The sequence below is a fragment of the Malus domestica genome, chromosome 15, assembly GCF_042453785.1.
Source record: "Malus domestica chromosome 15, GDT2T_hap1".
Classification (NCBI taxonomy): domain Eukaryota; kingdom Viridiplantae; phylum Streptophyta; class Magnoliopsida; order Rosales; family Rosaceae; genus Malus; species Malus domestica.
Window position 1 is genome coordinate 8,564,350 of NC_091675.1, and position 14,382 is coordinate 8,578,731.

A 14,382-nucleotide genomic window follows, 5' to 3' on the forward strand; every position below is an offset into this window, starting at 1 on the left:
ACTTGTGTGAAAACACGACAAACCTTTAAAGAGTGTAACAAAAAGGTAGTGCGATTCGCACACCCTTGTTAATATTTGTCCGTTATTTTATCTGATGGCCGACAATTGAGAAAGGTGTACGAGAAGTAAAAATTGGTGTGTGAAGAGCACCACCAAAATAAAACAAGCCATGACGTTTGTCATACCTTTCACAAATTAGCTTTTGGTCTATTGTTTTGTTTGCAGTTAAGAGCATTTTCACTTACAGCCGAGACGTGAAGTTTGAATCCTCCCTCCCTCTCAAAACCTAAACCTAAAATTCTCAGTGAACTCGTCCCAACATCCCACTAAATACTCCTTTAAACCACATATGCTTACTACTCTCTTTTTTTTCTTGGCTAAAAAACCATCATATATTATTATTTTGACATATTTTCCTTATGAGTTCTTTCATATCATATTCAGAAGATCTCACTACGTACCTAATTCCTTGACTAGCTAATCATGACATGTGGGTGCATTAACCAATCCAATTTGTTGCTTGGACATTACTTTTTTCTTTTTCTTTCTATGCATCTAGCATCGCCCATTCCTACCTTCCCATATGCATCAACCAAATGGACCATGCACCCTCTTTAATTAATTAGCTGTGTAGTTTCCTTTGTTATATATGGTAAAAGTTCTGGCTCTCCCTCCCACCCTAAACCTTAAATACTCAACCATCCCAACACGTCAATAATTTTTCATAAACTCATTTATGCGGCGAGAAATGTTGGAAGGACTATATATTTAAACTATATTTTGTAAATGTTGATCTAGAGTTTAAATTTTAAACTAGAAAAAGTGATGTCAATCAATATTTATTGCTTTAGGTCAAGTGATGAGTATATTTTAGCATGCGATATTATATTGAAATTAGTTGAAGGGGAAAACTTCGTAAGCGATGAGTAAAGTTTGGCATGTCCCTTGCTCCGTAGCCACAACCCCATGCTAGGTGTAAATCATCGCCATACTGTGAACTAGTCGTCGTGTGAAAGAGTGTAAGTGCTGCACTATATGTAAGTATATAACCCTCATTTGGGACACAAGAAACAACTTCTCTCTCTCTCTCTCTCTCTCTCTCTCTCTCTCTCTCCTCTGATCTTGTACCTATGCTTCGATTCATTCTTCATTTCTGCAGAATATGCGAGTATATTATCACTCGCCATGGATCGATCCTGAGTTTACTACTCCCGCTATCCTCTTGTTCTACTTGTAATCATCTCTAATTCCTCAAATATCTCTCTTGATTCTGATATCTGTGTTCTTCTTCTTCAAGACCAGTGAAAAGGAAGTCCATGAACCACCAAAACATTAGTTCATGGTGAATAACACTCTTTTCATTTGCCATCAGTTTCATGATTCTTTATTTTTTATTTTTTACTTGTTTTGAAGGGAAAACAGGGAGGACAAATTGGAACGAGTCTGGTAGGACACCACGTTGAGCCTTATTCAAATTCAGCTGAAGACACCGCTGCATGAGGAGTCTTAGATGTATTTTTCGTGTTATATAACCGGAAGAAGTATCGCTTATGTTGTACTTGGACGTCATTCTTCTATAGAATAACATGTTTTCTTTAGAAACCAACAAAACGTTTCCCCATGTTTAATGGTTTTAATGGTGTTGTATTGTTTCTTACCTTTGTTACTCCCGATTAAGCAACCTCGAATGGTTGATTGTTCGAGTCCTACGTGAAAACAATAAACTTGCACGCCATCTGTTTTATGTATTGTCTCAATCCGGTTGCGGTCCTCTTACTGTTGCAATTTTAGTTTGGGAGTGCCGAATTGAAGGGTAATTTGGAGGTTTTTTTTTTCTTTCTTTTTTTTGTTTTTCCAGCGAACAATGGCCTGTAGACATATGGGCAAGGTTATCTACGGTGCAAAGCATCTAATGGCTAAGCGAAATGGAGCTTTGCATTTGAATGCGCAGCTGTATCATTCCTCGGAGGAGTTTCATGAACAGCCTTTCCCACCAGAGTCAAAGTGGCATCAGAAGGCATTCCTGAGTTGACGAAATTAACCCAATTGTTGAAACATATCGATTTGACTGATGGAAGGCTTGTTAATATCAGTGATGGTTCGATTATCATTGACAACCGTGTTGAACACAGAATGCATACTTTCAAGTCACCTTCCAGGGTCTTTATTGGAGCTCCGTTGGTACGCAGAGCGCTGAAGAATAATGTGGCGGCATTGTCAGAAGGTAGAACCCAATTGTTCACACTTTTGTTATATTACCTCTATGGGCATGTTAGATATATTGAATTGGATGTACGCGGTGGGGTTTATAGCTGTGGTAGTGAGAATGATTCCTGCTTGTGCATGGAAAGGATTGTGACTTCGGACGTGGAGGATGTGGTTTGGAGTAGGATGAGGCAGTTGGACAGGGCTCTTGGGCTTTTCAAGTTTGTATGGGAAACAGCAGGGGTGAAAAGAGCTTTGCAACTGCAAGCCCATATATGGTGTGTAGGGGCTGAGGCCAGAGTGGTTACATATACAGGAAACTCATTTTTTGTACACGGGTTTCATGTTTAAGCAACGATTGTCTTACAATGTGAGCTCAAATCTCAGAGGCTATTTATGTAATTCATTGATCAGTGAAGAATTTATCCAAGTCGGGGCTGCTGTGTGGATAAGTAGAACTAGCAAGATTTGGAGAAGTTGTTGCAGCAACTACGATGAGTTTAACTCAATAAGTTCCACGAGTTCTTAACATCACTCGACAACAGACTGATGATTTCTTGAATATGTGAAATTGGTCATCTGCGAATGTCAAGTGCTGTAAATAGCTGAAATGATGAACCTGTTTGAGTTGATATTTAAACATTGGGTTTTGTTGATGCACAAAAACAGAGGGGTGTTGGAACAACGTAAATCCGACGGTGAATCTGCAAGAAAGTAAATAACACAAGATGTATTGTGGTTCACCCCAATGTTTGGGCTACGTCCACACTGATATTGTATTTATCTGAGAGGATTGTGAGGATGAGAGGGTGAGAGCCTCTGAGGGTGAGAGAAAGGCTTCTCATGGCCTCAGAATTGGCCTCCCCTAATGAGGAGAGTGAGGAGTCCTTTTATAGAATAATGGCTCCTCACTTATTACATATTTGCCTCTTCATTTATTACATAATTACATTTGAGTCCCCCGAGTATTTACACGAGATCTAAATACAGAGACCCTAAGTATGGTACAAACAGTAGTCCCCCAAGTCTTCAGTCAAGAGAGTCTTTTGGCTGGAGACTTAAAATTCAGTCCATGTGTGGGCCGAAGTAACTAGATGTCGTCTAGAACTGATACTCGATATGAGGCGGTGCCCAATCTGAAATGATGCTCAACTAGAAGTAGCACATGTTGCGAGGTTGCTCTGCTTGTGGCTTATGTTGCCTTGGTTGGCTCGACTTGTGGCGTTGAAGGTGAGGGAGTCCCTTTTATAGAATAAGGGCTCGCTCCTCAATACATAAATGATGGGCTAGAGTCGATGCTCGCGGCGAGGTGGTTGCTCAGCAGGCAGCGATGTTCTCTAATGATGGTGAGGGACTCCCTTTTATAGAATAAGGGTTCGCTCCTTAATACATAAGTGATGGGTTAGGAGTGATGCTCGCGGCGAGGCGGTTGCTCAGCAGGCGGAAATGCTCTCTAATGAAGGTGAGGGAGTCCCTTTTATAAAATAAGGGCTCGTTCCTCAGTACATGAATAATGGGTTAGGAGTGATGCTCGCGGCGAGGCAGTTGCTCAACAGGCGGCGATGCTCTCTAATGATGGTGAAGGAGTCCCTTTTATAAAATAAGGGTTCGCTCCTTAATACATGAATAATGGGTGCTCTCTAATGAAAGTGAGGGAGTTCCTTTTATAGAATAAGGGCTCGCTTCTTAATATATAAATAATGGTCTAAGTTCCCTAAATATTTTTCATGAGGCCAATTCTGAGGCCATGAGAAGCCTCACTCTCACCCTCAGAGGCTCTCACCCTCTCATCCTCACAATCCTCTCAGAGAAATACAATATCAGTGTGGACATAGCCCAAACATTGGGGTGAACCACGATACATCTTGTGTTATTTACTTTCTTGCAGATTCACGGTCGGATTTACGTTGTTCCAAGACCCCTCCAGTTTTGCATCAACAAGCTTTATGTAAAAAAGAGCCCAAAGGCACCAAAGCAAAGAGAAAGTTGCCCGAAGTCCAGTCGAGAGGCTTGAAGCAAAAGTACCGCCTCTCCATTAATGCATAGGTCACTTGACTATGACTGAGATGACAAGTGATGGAGACCAACTCATAATCAGCTAAAAACACTTTCTAGTGGCACTACAAGTAAAAAGATGATGACTCACTACCCTTCAAAAGCTTTCAGGCAAGAGCAGAGTTAAAAGAAGTCGGGCCAAATTGCCTATAAAAGGGGAAGCAAGCATCTGAGATAAGGACACTCAACCAATCAAACAAACAAACATACAAACTCTGCTCTCAAGTTAGTTCGTACCTAGACAAGCTGGAATCAACCTAGATTAAGTCTTTTTAACAATAATTTCCTTAGAAAAGCCATCATTCGTCTAGTGTAAAAACTTTGCTACATTCCCTAGTGTTGTAATATTGATTCCCTCTTGTAAAACCCATTTACCGTTCATCCATTCTTCAGCATACAACCGCTGTAAACTCAAAGAAAAGTGGCTGCAAGAAGTTCAACCTTGCCCGACAAGGTGAAATCTTGCCTAGATCTCTTTGTTTGTCCTTTAAGCTAGTAGATTTGTCATCTAAATGTACTTTTCAGCATGTATTCAAGTTATTTCTAGTTATTTCCTACTTAAGAGTCCCATGTGCATCCGAATCTGGTTAACTTAATAAACATGTTTTCCTTAAGAACAACATGGAATCAAGAGAATGGTTTAAAGGGCTCTGAACTCCCTTCATTCGAACATACAAGATTATGAATTGAAAGTCCTTGTTTACAAGGCAAGAAAAAGAGCTTAATGCAGACTTAACCCATTTGTGACAATCCTTTGATAACAAGAAATTTGAGTAACTTGGGGCGCAAGTAATCAACTCAAAACACATCTATTTCAATATCTGTTATATTGAGATAACAGTGGCACACCGAGCTCTTTGTTAGTTTTGATTGTGAGCCTTAAGGCCTACACCTAAGGCCCCACAAAGGCACCTCTCAAAGCTAACTTTATATTTCTCTTGTAGCACACCAAGCAACAACAAGTCAGTAGACACCAACACATTCACCCAAAGTGCCAACCTGGGGAGCTGTGCCAGGGTCGAAATCTCGCCCGAACAGAACCGCTATCACTTTCATGGTCATCAGTTTCCTTGGTCATGAACAAAGTACAATCCATTAACCGAAAGAAAGAGATTAGATGAATGGAAGTGATTACGAGGTCTGCAGCGACCACAACAATAAAAAGTAGAGAGCATGGAGATTGAAAGAGTATTGTTTCAACATTGCTTTCCACTTCTGCGTTATGCATTGATGCCTTTACTAAGATCAGTGAAGAGATTTCTTCGGAACAATTACTTCCTCGGATTAATAAGGATTGTTAACCTCGTCCCTGTCAAAGCTTTGAGTTTGAACAATTAAATTTTTGAACAAGCAATTCCATATCCTTGCAAGTGATGCTTAAAACAACATTTTAATTGAAATCTTCACTTCTTGTGGCAAAAAAACAACAAACATGATACAATTACTGTTCTTGTTCTTTAAACATACAAAGACATGGGCATAGGTCCGTGAACATCAAATTGGTATGACATAATAGAAGCTACGTACGTGTTAATTTAGGAAAATGATTTCCGCACAATTTATTGAATCTTAGGCTAGAAAATATTGAAGTGCAGAGGAGAAAAGGGTTTGCGGAAATCACTTTCCTTTATTTACTACACACGCTTAATGAAAGTCATTACAAGTTACTGTCTCAATGACTAGGCTAGACTTCTACAGAAATGGAGGATTTGCAGACATGCGGATCTTCTGGAGAAGGAGAGACATGCGGATCCTCCGGAGAAGGAGAGACTTGTGGTCGTTGATGCTTAAGCAATAGATATAATAGAGCACACAGTTTGTATGGAAGTGAGTATGAGGAGAATAACAGCTGCAACAATAGAAATAATCCTCCAAGGCGTGTTAAAATAATTTCGTCTCAAATTTGTCATCCATTTGTGCCTGCGAGATCTGCAGTAGTCGTTCAGGTCCTTACAAAGACTAGCATAATAGTAGTCATTACCCACGACCCCAGTGTCAAAGTCAAGAAGCAAAGTAGATATCTTCTTGGCATCACCTAGCCAATTATCAATAATTCCATACTCAACAAGCAATTCCACATCCTTTGGGGTTTTCGCGAGACGCTTCATGAGGAAGACATAATTAGTTAGGTAATTTGTTTCTCTGTGACGGCATAGTTCAAAAGCAAGGAGATTTTTGAGTTTCAGATCTGTGGTATCGCATACTGTTAACTTTGGAATTTTGAGGGTCCCACACGAGAAGTTTATGTCAAATAAGCTGCTGCCTTTTCCTACCTTAAACTCGACTCCAGCCTGGACTAGCTCTGTCACGTTGGGTACTGCTGTGCCTTTAAGCTCCCCTCCAGTTTTTGATTTCAACGGTCGGTATAGAATTCTTATCAGATCAACAAAATGTTGTACTTCTTCTCCAGAAGAACATATTTCGCCAAAAATCTCTTCTTTTCGCTTACTATCGATTTCCCTTTGTAACGAAAAGTAGGAAATTTCAAGTAACGAAGGCTGCTGATCTGCAGAAGAAAAAAGTGTGTTGAAAAGAACCTGAAGAATGAAGAATGGCAGCTGATTTTCAAGCAACAAGAAGTCTGGACGCACATCCCACATCATCATTGGCTTGGTCACGGTGTCATCAGCTTGGCCAAGAAAATTTACGGAATAGTATCTCAATAAGAACTCAATGACGAAGGCGGCATCCAGTAAAACAATTCTTACAAATTCATCACTGCCAAGCTCAATGGGTTCTGCATAACAACCTCGCAACTTTCCCTCTTGCATCTTTATCATTTTTATACAATCGTAGAAGCTTACCCTGGTTCGACTTAGAAAATCTAGCAGGTACCTTTTTTTGTGCTCCTCCATGCCTTTTAAGTGTTCCTCGCCATGGTGAAGTGGGCCTATAGAGACTACTTGAGGTGTATATGCTTTCTCATTTCCCTGCCGTAGTCGCTCAGGAACTCTGTAGATACACAGGTAAGGGGACAGGGTAAGCAAGTCCAACTCCTCCTGTAATGGATCGTAGGGGGACAGGGTAAACAAGTTACGCAAGTCCTCGAGTAATGGATCGTAGGGGTTTTCTATGTCATTTGGAGCTTCATCGATCCCTTCCGTTTTACGGCGTGAGTTCATCATCTGCATCGATTCAAATATTTCATTAGGCACACATTCCACTAAGATACTTGGAGCAAACTTTTGTAAGGAACCAAAAATAAAAATAAAAATAAAACCAGCCAGATGCCTTCGGAGTTATTGTTGGATGTTGCCACTAAATATTCATATGAACCCTGACGAGCCATGGAAAAGTAGGAAAGGGAAAATGAGTGCTGTTAATTTTTTAAAGTTCAATAACGGTACTTCACGTCGAAAAATGAAAAAAATAAAATAAAGTGAATTCGCACTTGCTTTCTATACCGGAAACAAGCAAGTTTGTATGGTGAATTTGCCTCTTGTAGATGACTAAGAAAACTCAGTACATATTACTTGCTCGTTTGGTAGATGAAAATTAAATTTTTTTTTTTTAACAATATCACAATGATAGGCTGGCTATATATAAGCATTTCTTCTTCAATATGTTTTTTTGCAGAATGTGTTTAATGGGCCATATTAAAGTAATGCCGTGATTCAAGTAGCTACCTACCCTCGTCTTTCTTTAAATGCAAGATAACTAGTTGATACCAAGAGCATATCTAAAGGAGATGCTAAATATAATATGTCAAAATTTTATTTGATGACTGATGTGGCAAATTGAATACAAGTGCTAAAACATCTTCTTTTCCAATAGATGTGTCAAATATTTATTTTATTATTTTATTAGGCCTAGTGTTACATTAACTATTAAAAAATAATCAAAATTAGTTTTAGTTTTTATTCTATTGGTTGTTAATGGAACCCATGCATTAAAAAAATTATATTAAATTATTTAACTCCTTTATTTGCTTTAAAAAAAAACAGCTAGAAAGTAAGACCATCTCTAAAAGAGATGTCAAATATGTCAAATAAAAAAAAAAGACATTCAAGTGTTTTCCAATGGATATGCCATATATGATGTGACATGTGAGTCATTTGACTCCTTACTTTATAAAAGCATCTCCAAATGAGATGTTAAAAGATAAATGTCAAATGTTAATTTGATGGCTGATATGGCAATATTAGATTTTCTCTTTTTCCAATCGATATGTTTTTTTGTTATAAATGATATTTGTATGACCCATTTTAAAAAGAAATCAATTATAATATATTTTTCAATATCTATAATTTGTGCATTAATAGAACCCACACAATAAAATAAAATAAAAAATTGACATCACCTTTTCTCATAGGATTGACATATATCGGTTGGAACTCACTCCTACCTTTAAATTTGATTACATGGAATTCCACCTAAGATTTGACATCTCCTTTGGAGATGGTCTAACTGCCTTTTTTGACAGCAAACAAAGAAAAAGTCAAATATATTTAATTTTTTTTTTTAATGCATGGGTCTCATTAACAACTAATAGAATAAAAACTAAAACTAATTTTGATTATTTTTTAATAGTTAATGTAACTCTAAGCCCAATAAAATAATAAAATAAATATTTGACATATTCATTGGAAAAAAAGAAGAAGAGGATTTAGCACTTGTATTCAATTTGCCACATTAGCCATAAAATAAAATTTTGACATATTATATTTGACATCTCCTTTGGAGATGCTCTAAGAAGTCAAATGACTCACATGCCACATCATATATGGCATATCTCTCGGAGAACACTTGAATGCATTTTAATCCTATTTGACATAATTGACATCTTCTTTGGAGCTGCTCTAAGAAGTCAAATGACTCACATGCCACATCATATATGACATATCCCTTGGAGAACACTTTAATGTCTTTTAATCCTATTTGGCATATTTGACATCTTCTTTGGAGATGGTCTAAGAGCATCTCCAATAGAGATGTCAAAAAATAAATGTCAAATGTTAATTTGATGGTAACATGGCAATGTCAGTTTTTCTCTTTTTCCAATCGATATATTTTTTTTGTTATAAATGATATTTGTTGGACCTATTTTAAAAATAAATCAATTAAAATAAACTTTTAAGTTCTATAATTGGTGCATAAATGAGATCCATACAATAAAAAATTAAAAATTATTTGACATCACATTTTCTCATATGTCAATCCATATAGGATTGACATATCTGTTGAAGGTTACCCCTGACTTCAAATTTGATTACATGATTTTCCACTTAAGATTTGACATTAGAGATGATCTAATTCTCAAATTAATGTAGTGACAATCTGACAGAAGGTGGATTTGGAAAAGGCTCAGATATTGTGCTAGCAAGATTTACCTCGCTTATTGTGCTTTTGATTATTTATAATGTTAATGAGAGAAACGTTTAAACGACCCAAACTATACAAGAGAAAATTTTCTCTCACTTATAGTGCAATAATAATTGCTATGAGATGCACTTACTGGCGTGTGGAGATGAGAGCGATGAGAGAAAATCCAGTCAAAAGAATTTGCACTAGACAATGTTTGTGGTGGGATGAACGAGCAATTTGGCTTGCAAAGACAACTATATAATTAAGCAAGGTATTTTAGACATTTTCTATCCTCCGCCTCTATCATTCAATTGTTCATATCTCTCTTTCTATTTTAGCAACCAAATAATGAAAGGGTGGTGCTATTCACACATATTTTTTAATCTATCACGCATTCTTCTGAATTTTTAACCGTTGAATTAATGAATTGAAAATGATTAAATGATAGAAATTAATTGTATTCCCACAAGGCATGCCTGGGCGGCCTTAGAGGCGGGGCGGCAACAGTTTTGCCTTTGTTTTGTGGGAGTATGCGGAAACTCACCTAGGCTTCGTTAGGGCACGCCTAAGCGGCCGAGGAGTGCTTGAGGCATTTGACTGGGCGTTCTCAGGACCCTTCAGTGATCCAAAATCTTGCTTGAAATTTGAAATTTTCTGGGAAACGTCTTCTCTGGTTCTGTTTGCAGAAGCGTCTTCGCAAGAAGACGACCGCGCGAAGATAAAGAAGGGTTTTTTAATTAATTTATTTATTTATAAAGACTTGGCCCAAAATGACAGCTCCAAATCTTTCTTTTTTTTTAAATGACTTGACCCAAGACGATGTCGTTTTGGCCAAGTCTTTTTATTTTTTATTTTATTTTATTTATAATCATAGCAGTTCCCCTCCTTCTTCCGTACCCAACACATGATTCTCTCTGCTATATTTCACCCAATCCCTAATTCCTCAAACCTTAAATTCTCAATCTCAATCTCATACCTCAATTTGTTTCAAAATTTTTCCCACCACCATAATTTGTTTCAGAATCATGTAAGCTTTTTAGTACTCTAATCTCAATTTGGTCTGGTCATTTTGATTGCTTGTTTTATTGCTGATTAATTTGTTTTACAAAGCATTATATATTTTTAGGGTTTTTTTTTTTTAACTTTAATCCTTCAAGAAGATTGTAATTTAAAATAATTATGGTGTTATATTACATATTGATTATAATCCCTTGATGTGTCCTTAATTCAAAATAATTAATGAGCATTTTATTTAATGTCTCCCATTAAATATTTAAATTTATTAATATACAAATTTAATTTAACTTTTGACCAAAAAAGAGTTTTTTAATTTATTAATTTTATTTAACATTCTTCAAACTTGAAAAACTCAATTAATGTACCTAAATGTTAGTACCGAAATATGTGTACCGAAATTTATTATATTGAACTAATGTATTTAAATGTTAGTACCGAAATGTATGTACCAAAATATATGCACCAAAATGTATTATATTAAATTAATGTACCTAAATGTGTGTACCGAAATGTATGCACCGAAATGTTAGTACCGAAATGTATTATATTGAATTAATGTACCCAAATGTTTGTATCGAAATGTATATACCGAAATGTGTGTACCTAAATGTATGCACCGAAATGTATTATAATGAATTTAATGTACCTAAATGAAGAAGACAAAGTACATCGAAATATATTGTATAACAAAAATTAGTTTATCTAAATGTTTACAACAAAATATATTACAATAAATGAAATGAAAATGAAAATTATAATGAAATAAAATTAATACATTAAAAATTAGGAAGAAAAAGAGAAATAATTAATAAATGACGTTATTAATGTATCAAGGGACTAAAATTAGATTTTGATCTTACTCATGGTTTTAATCTAAAAGTCATCTTTGCCAAGGATTAAAATGAATTTTTTTGTATTTTTTACATATATTAAAAAAATTTAGGTCCCGTGAGGCTTTACCTCACGCCTCAAGGCTTTCGCCTAGACAGGGCTATCCATGAAACGTCTCACCTATGCAAAACGTTATGAACCCCGCTCTTGGACAGCTATTTTGTTCTTTATTGTAAATAGAGTTGTAAATAATTTCTACATGTATGCAAATAGTTCCTACCGTATATATATCTAGAAATTTCTACATATTTTATACCATTTTAAAACCCACAGCATTTACATATTTTATAGTGTACAAAGATTTCTCTTTCTCATGACGCTTGCTAGGATCTTAACCTTATAGGGATTGAATTGAAGTGATGCCAAACCCAACTACTTTTACCGTCTAGGAGAGGAGAATCACTTACATCATCTTTTTCACCATCTTCTTCACTTTTAAGTTCAGCCTCACTTTTGGCTGGCATCACTATTTGTTCCATATCCATTGGCTCCTCCACGGGGTCCGAAGCCTGCAACAACAATACAGCATAAGCTTCATACCATCCATATATTAGGCCTAAGTGTTTAACTGAAGACAATATTGGTGCGTACTTGTACTTAATAATGGACACTTATAAAACTGAAACATATTAAAACAGCCAAACTATTCAACTAAAAGACATTAAGAAGAAAGCTGCAACATTCCCTTAACTGGTAAATATGAAACGAAAAGCTTCAAAACTGTGGATCTGTGCAAACATAGCAATGAAGAAGAAACAAGCCAGATGAAATTAAGATTATAAATTGAAAAGTGAGTTGTTATTGGTTAAATAAGTCGTCTACCACGTTTTGAAGTGAAATTTATTATTTTTAGAATGAGTGCATGATAATTTTTTAAAGTATCAATGACAATACTTTTCATCGAAAATGGGAAGAAAAAAAATTGAGGTGAGTTTGCACCTACTTTGTGTACAGGAAAACAAGCAATTTTGTACGGTCAAGTTGCCTCTTGTAGATGACTAAGAAAACTCAATACATATTACTTGCTCTCCTCTGGTAGATGAAAAATAAATATTTTTTTAACAATAGCACAATGATAGGCTGGCTATATATATAACCATTTCTTCTTCAATATGCTTTTGCAGAACGTGTTTAATTGGCCATATTAAATTAATGTCGACACTCGTGTATCTACCTACCCTTTATCTTTCCTCGACTAAAAACATAAATGGTTGATACTAATTCTCAAACTAATGTAGCAGTGACAGTCTCATAGAACGTGGATTTGGAAAAGTCTCGATATTGTTCTAGTCAGATTTATCTCACAGTGCTTGATTACTTTAACTTCCTCATAACTTATAATGTTCACGAGAGAAATGTTTAAACGACTAAAAGTATAAAAAAAAATAAAATAAAAAATTCACTCACTTAAAAGCGCAATAATAATTGCCGTGAGGTGGGTTACTGGCCTGGGCGATGAGAGAAAATCCAATCAGAAAGAATTTTCCCCAGACAATGCTTGAAGTGGAATGAATGACCAACCTCAATTTGACTTGCAAAGACAACTATATAATTAAGCAAGGGTACTTTAGGTATTTTATATCATCCGCCTCTTTCATTCAATCATTCATATCTTTCTTTCTATTTCAGCAACTAAATAATGAAGCGCTGGTGCTATTTACACATTTTTTTATCTATCACACGTTCTTCTCAATTTATAATCGTCAGATTGAATAAATTGAAAATATTTAAATCATAGAAATTAATTTTCTTATAGCTAATTTTCCAATAATTTTTAGCGTAGCACTGTTAGATTATTTTAATAAAAACAATCAACCAGTTTGAATAAATCAGTATATCTAAGTTGTCCACAAATTGATGGAATGTGATATTCATTCAAGCAATCAATCCGTGAAGTTTTTTGAGTGGCTGGAAAATTATACGTGTTGGAAGATTTTTGGTTTGGGGTATAACAATCTATAAACATGAGTCTTCTTAACGAGAAATTTTCAGTTGTGACAGGAATACGGATGATACATTACGTGTTTTTATCTAAATGGTGAAATTTTTTAATTTTTAAGTTATTAACCTTTTAACACACATATTCCACTATTTATATAGGAACACGTGATGTACGATCTCGTATGACGGACACACTGAAAAATCCTTCCTTCTTAACCTTTGGCTGGTGAGTCGTGACTACAATCAATAACAGAGTGACATCACCAAGGTTACGTCATCCGGTAATAATGGTCTCTTCACGTGGAAATGGATGAACTTTCATTTAACGGACATAAATAATTGGGGGCCATGAGGCCAATAATTGTAGAACAGAGGCATACAGTATACTGCACCATCAGTGAGTTGTTGAATATTTAGTTTGTGGGTTAAGGCTTACTGGCTTAGGTACGAAAGTTGAAATGCTTCAGGAGGAAGAAAGAATGCTTCAACGTACATGGAAACTATTTGTTTTTAGACTTTATTTGCCCCATATTTGTGCACAATGTGCAAGTGCAAATAAGTTTTTTGGATACAATAAAATCTGAAACTATCAAAGTTAAACCAAACACAAAAAGAGAGAGACAGATATATACACGTATGTTTAGAAACTAAATAGTTTCTAGACTTTTGTCATGTTGATATTGTATAGAATATCAGAACTTGAATGTGAATAAACATAAATACGTGCAGACGAATCCGACCGGCAGCTCGATAGAGCCGATCGGTCTCCTCTTATCGGAGAGCGCACTTTCATTCTTTTAAGCCTAACCAACTTGTTGCCCATGTCAGATCCTCTAGACTTGAGGTTTTGCTTTCCATCATATCGGTCACCCAATACGGCAGACTAATAGGATCGTTCTAGATTTTTCCTTTCCCAATTTACAACGATGAATTAAATTGAGTATATTGTGGTGTAAACATGAAAATTCA

General features: G+C 36.0%; 1 protein-coding gene across 3 annotated transcripts; it reads right to left on the minus strand.

Moving 5' to 3' along the window:
• Positions 1 to 5,634: 5,634 nt before the first annotated feature.
• LOC103456167 (UPF0481 protein At3g47200-like) lies at positions 5,635 to 13,004 on the minus strand. 3 transcript variants are annotated; one of them, XM_070814849.1, is made up of 3 exons: positions 12,880 to 13,004; positions 11,880 to 11,981; positions 5,635 to 7,385 (listed from the first exon to the last, which is right to left on the minus strand). In XM_070814849.1, the coding sequence occupies exons 2-3, from the start codon at positions 11,955 to 11,957 to the stop codon at positions 6,048 to 6,050; spliced, it is 1,416 nt and encodes a 471-aa protein (XP_070670950.1). In that variant the 5' UTR covers positions 11,958 to 11,981; positions 12,880 to 13,004; the 3' UTR covers positions 5,635 to 6,047. The 3 variants fall into 3 exon arrangements, with proteins under 3 accessions (XP_070670950.1, XP_070670949.1, XP_070670951.1); XM_070814848.1 differs by lacking the exon at positions 12,880 to 13,004 and adding an exon at positions 12,416 to 12,536; XM_070814850.1 differs by lacking the exons at positions 11,880 to 11,981; positions 12,880 to 13,004 and adding an exon at positions 10,109 to 10,191 and having other exon boundaries at positions 5,766 to 7,385.
• Positions 13,005 to 14,382: the final 1,378 nt, after the last annotated feature.

Bases quoted from the DNA above. Each gene is read 5' to 3' on its own strand.
- LOC103456167 (XM_070814849.1), bottom strand. From the start codon at position 11,957: ATGGATATGGAACAAATAGTGATGCCAGCCAAAAGTGAGGCTGAACTT. The intron at 7,386-11,879 runs GTAAGTGATTCT...GAATCGATGCAG, and splicing joins AAGATGGTGAAAAAGATGAT to ATGATGAACTCACGCCGTAA.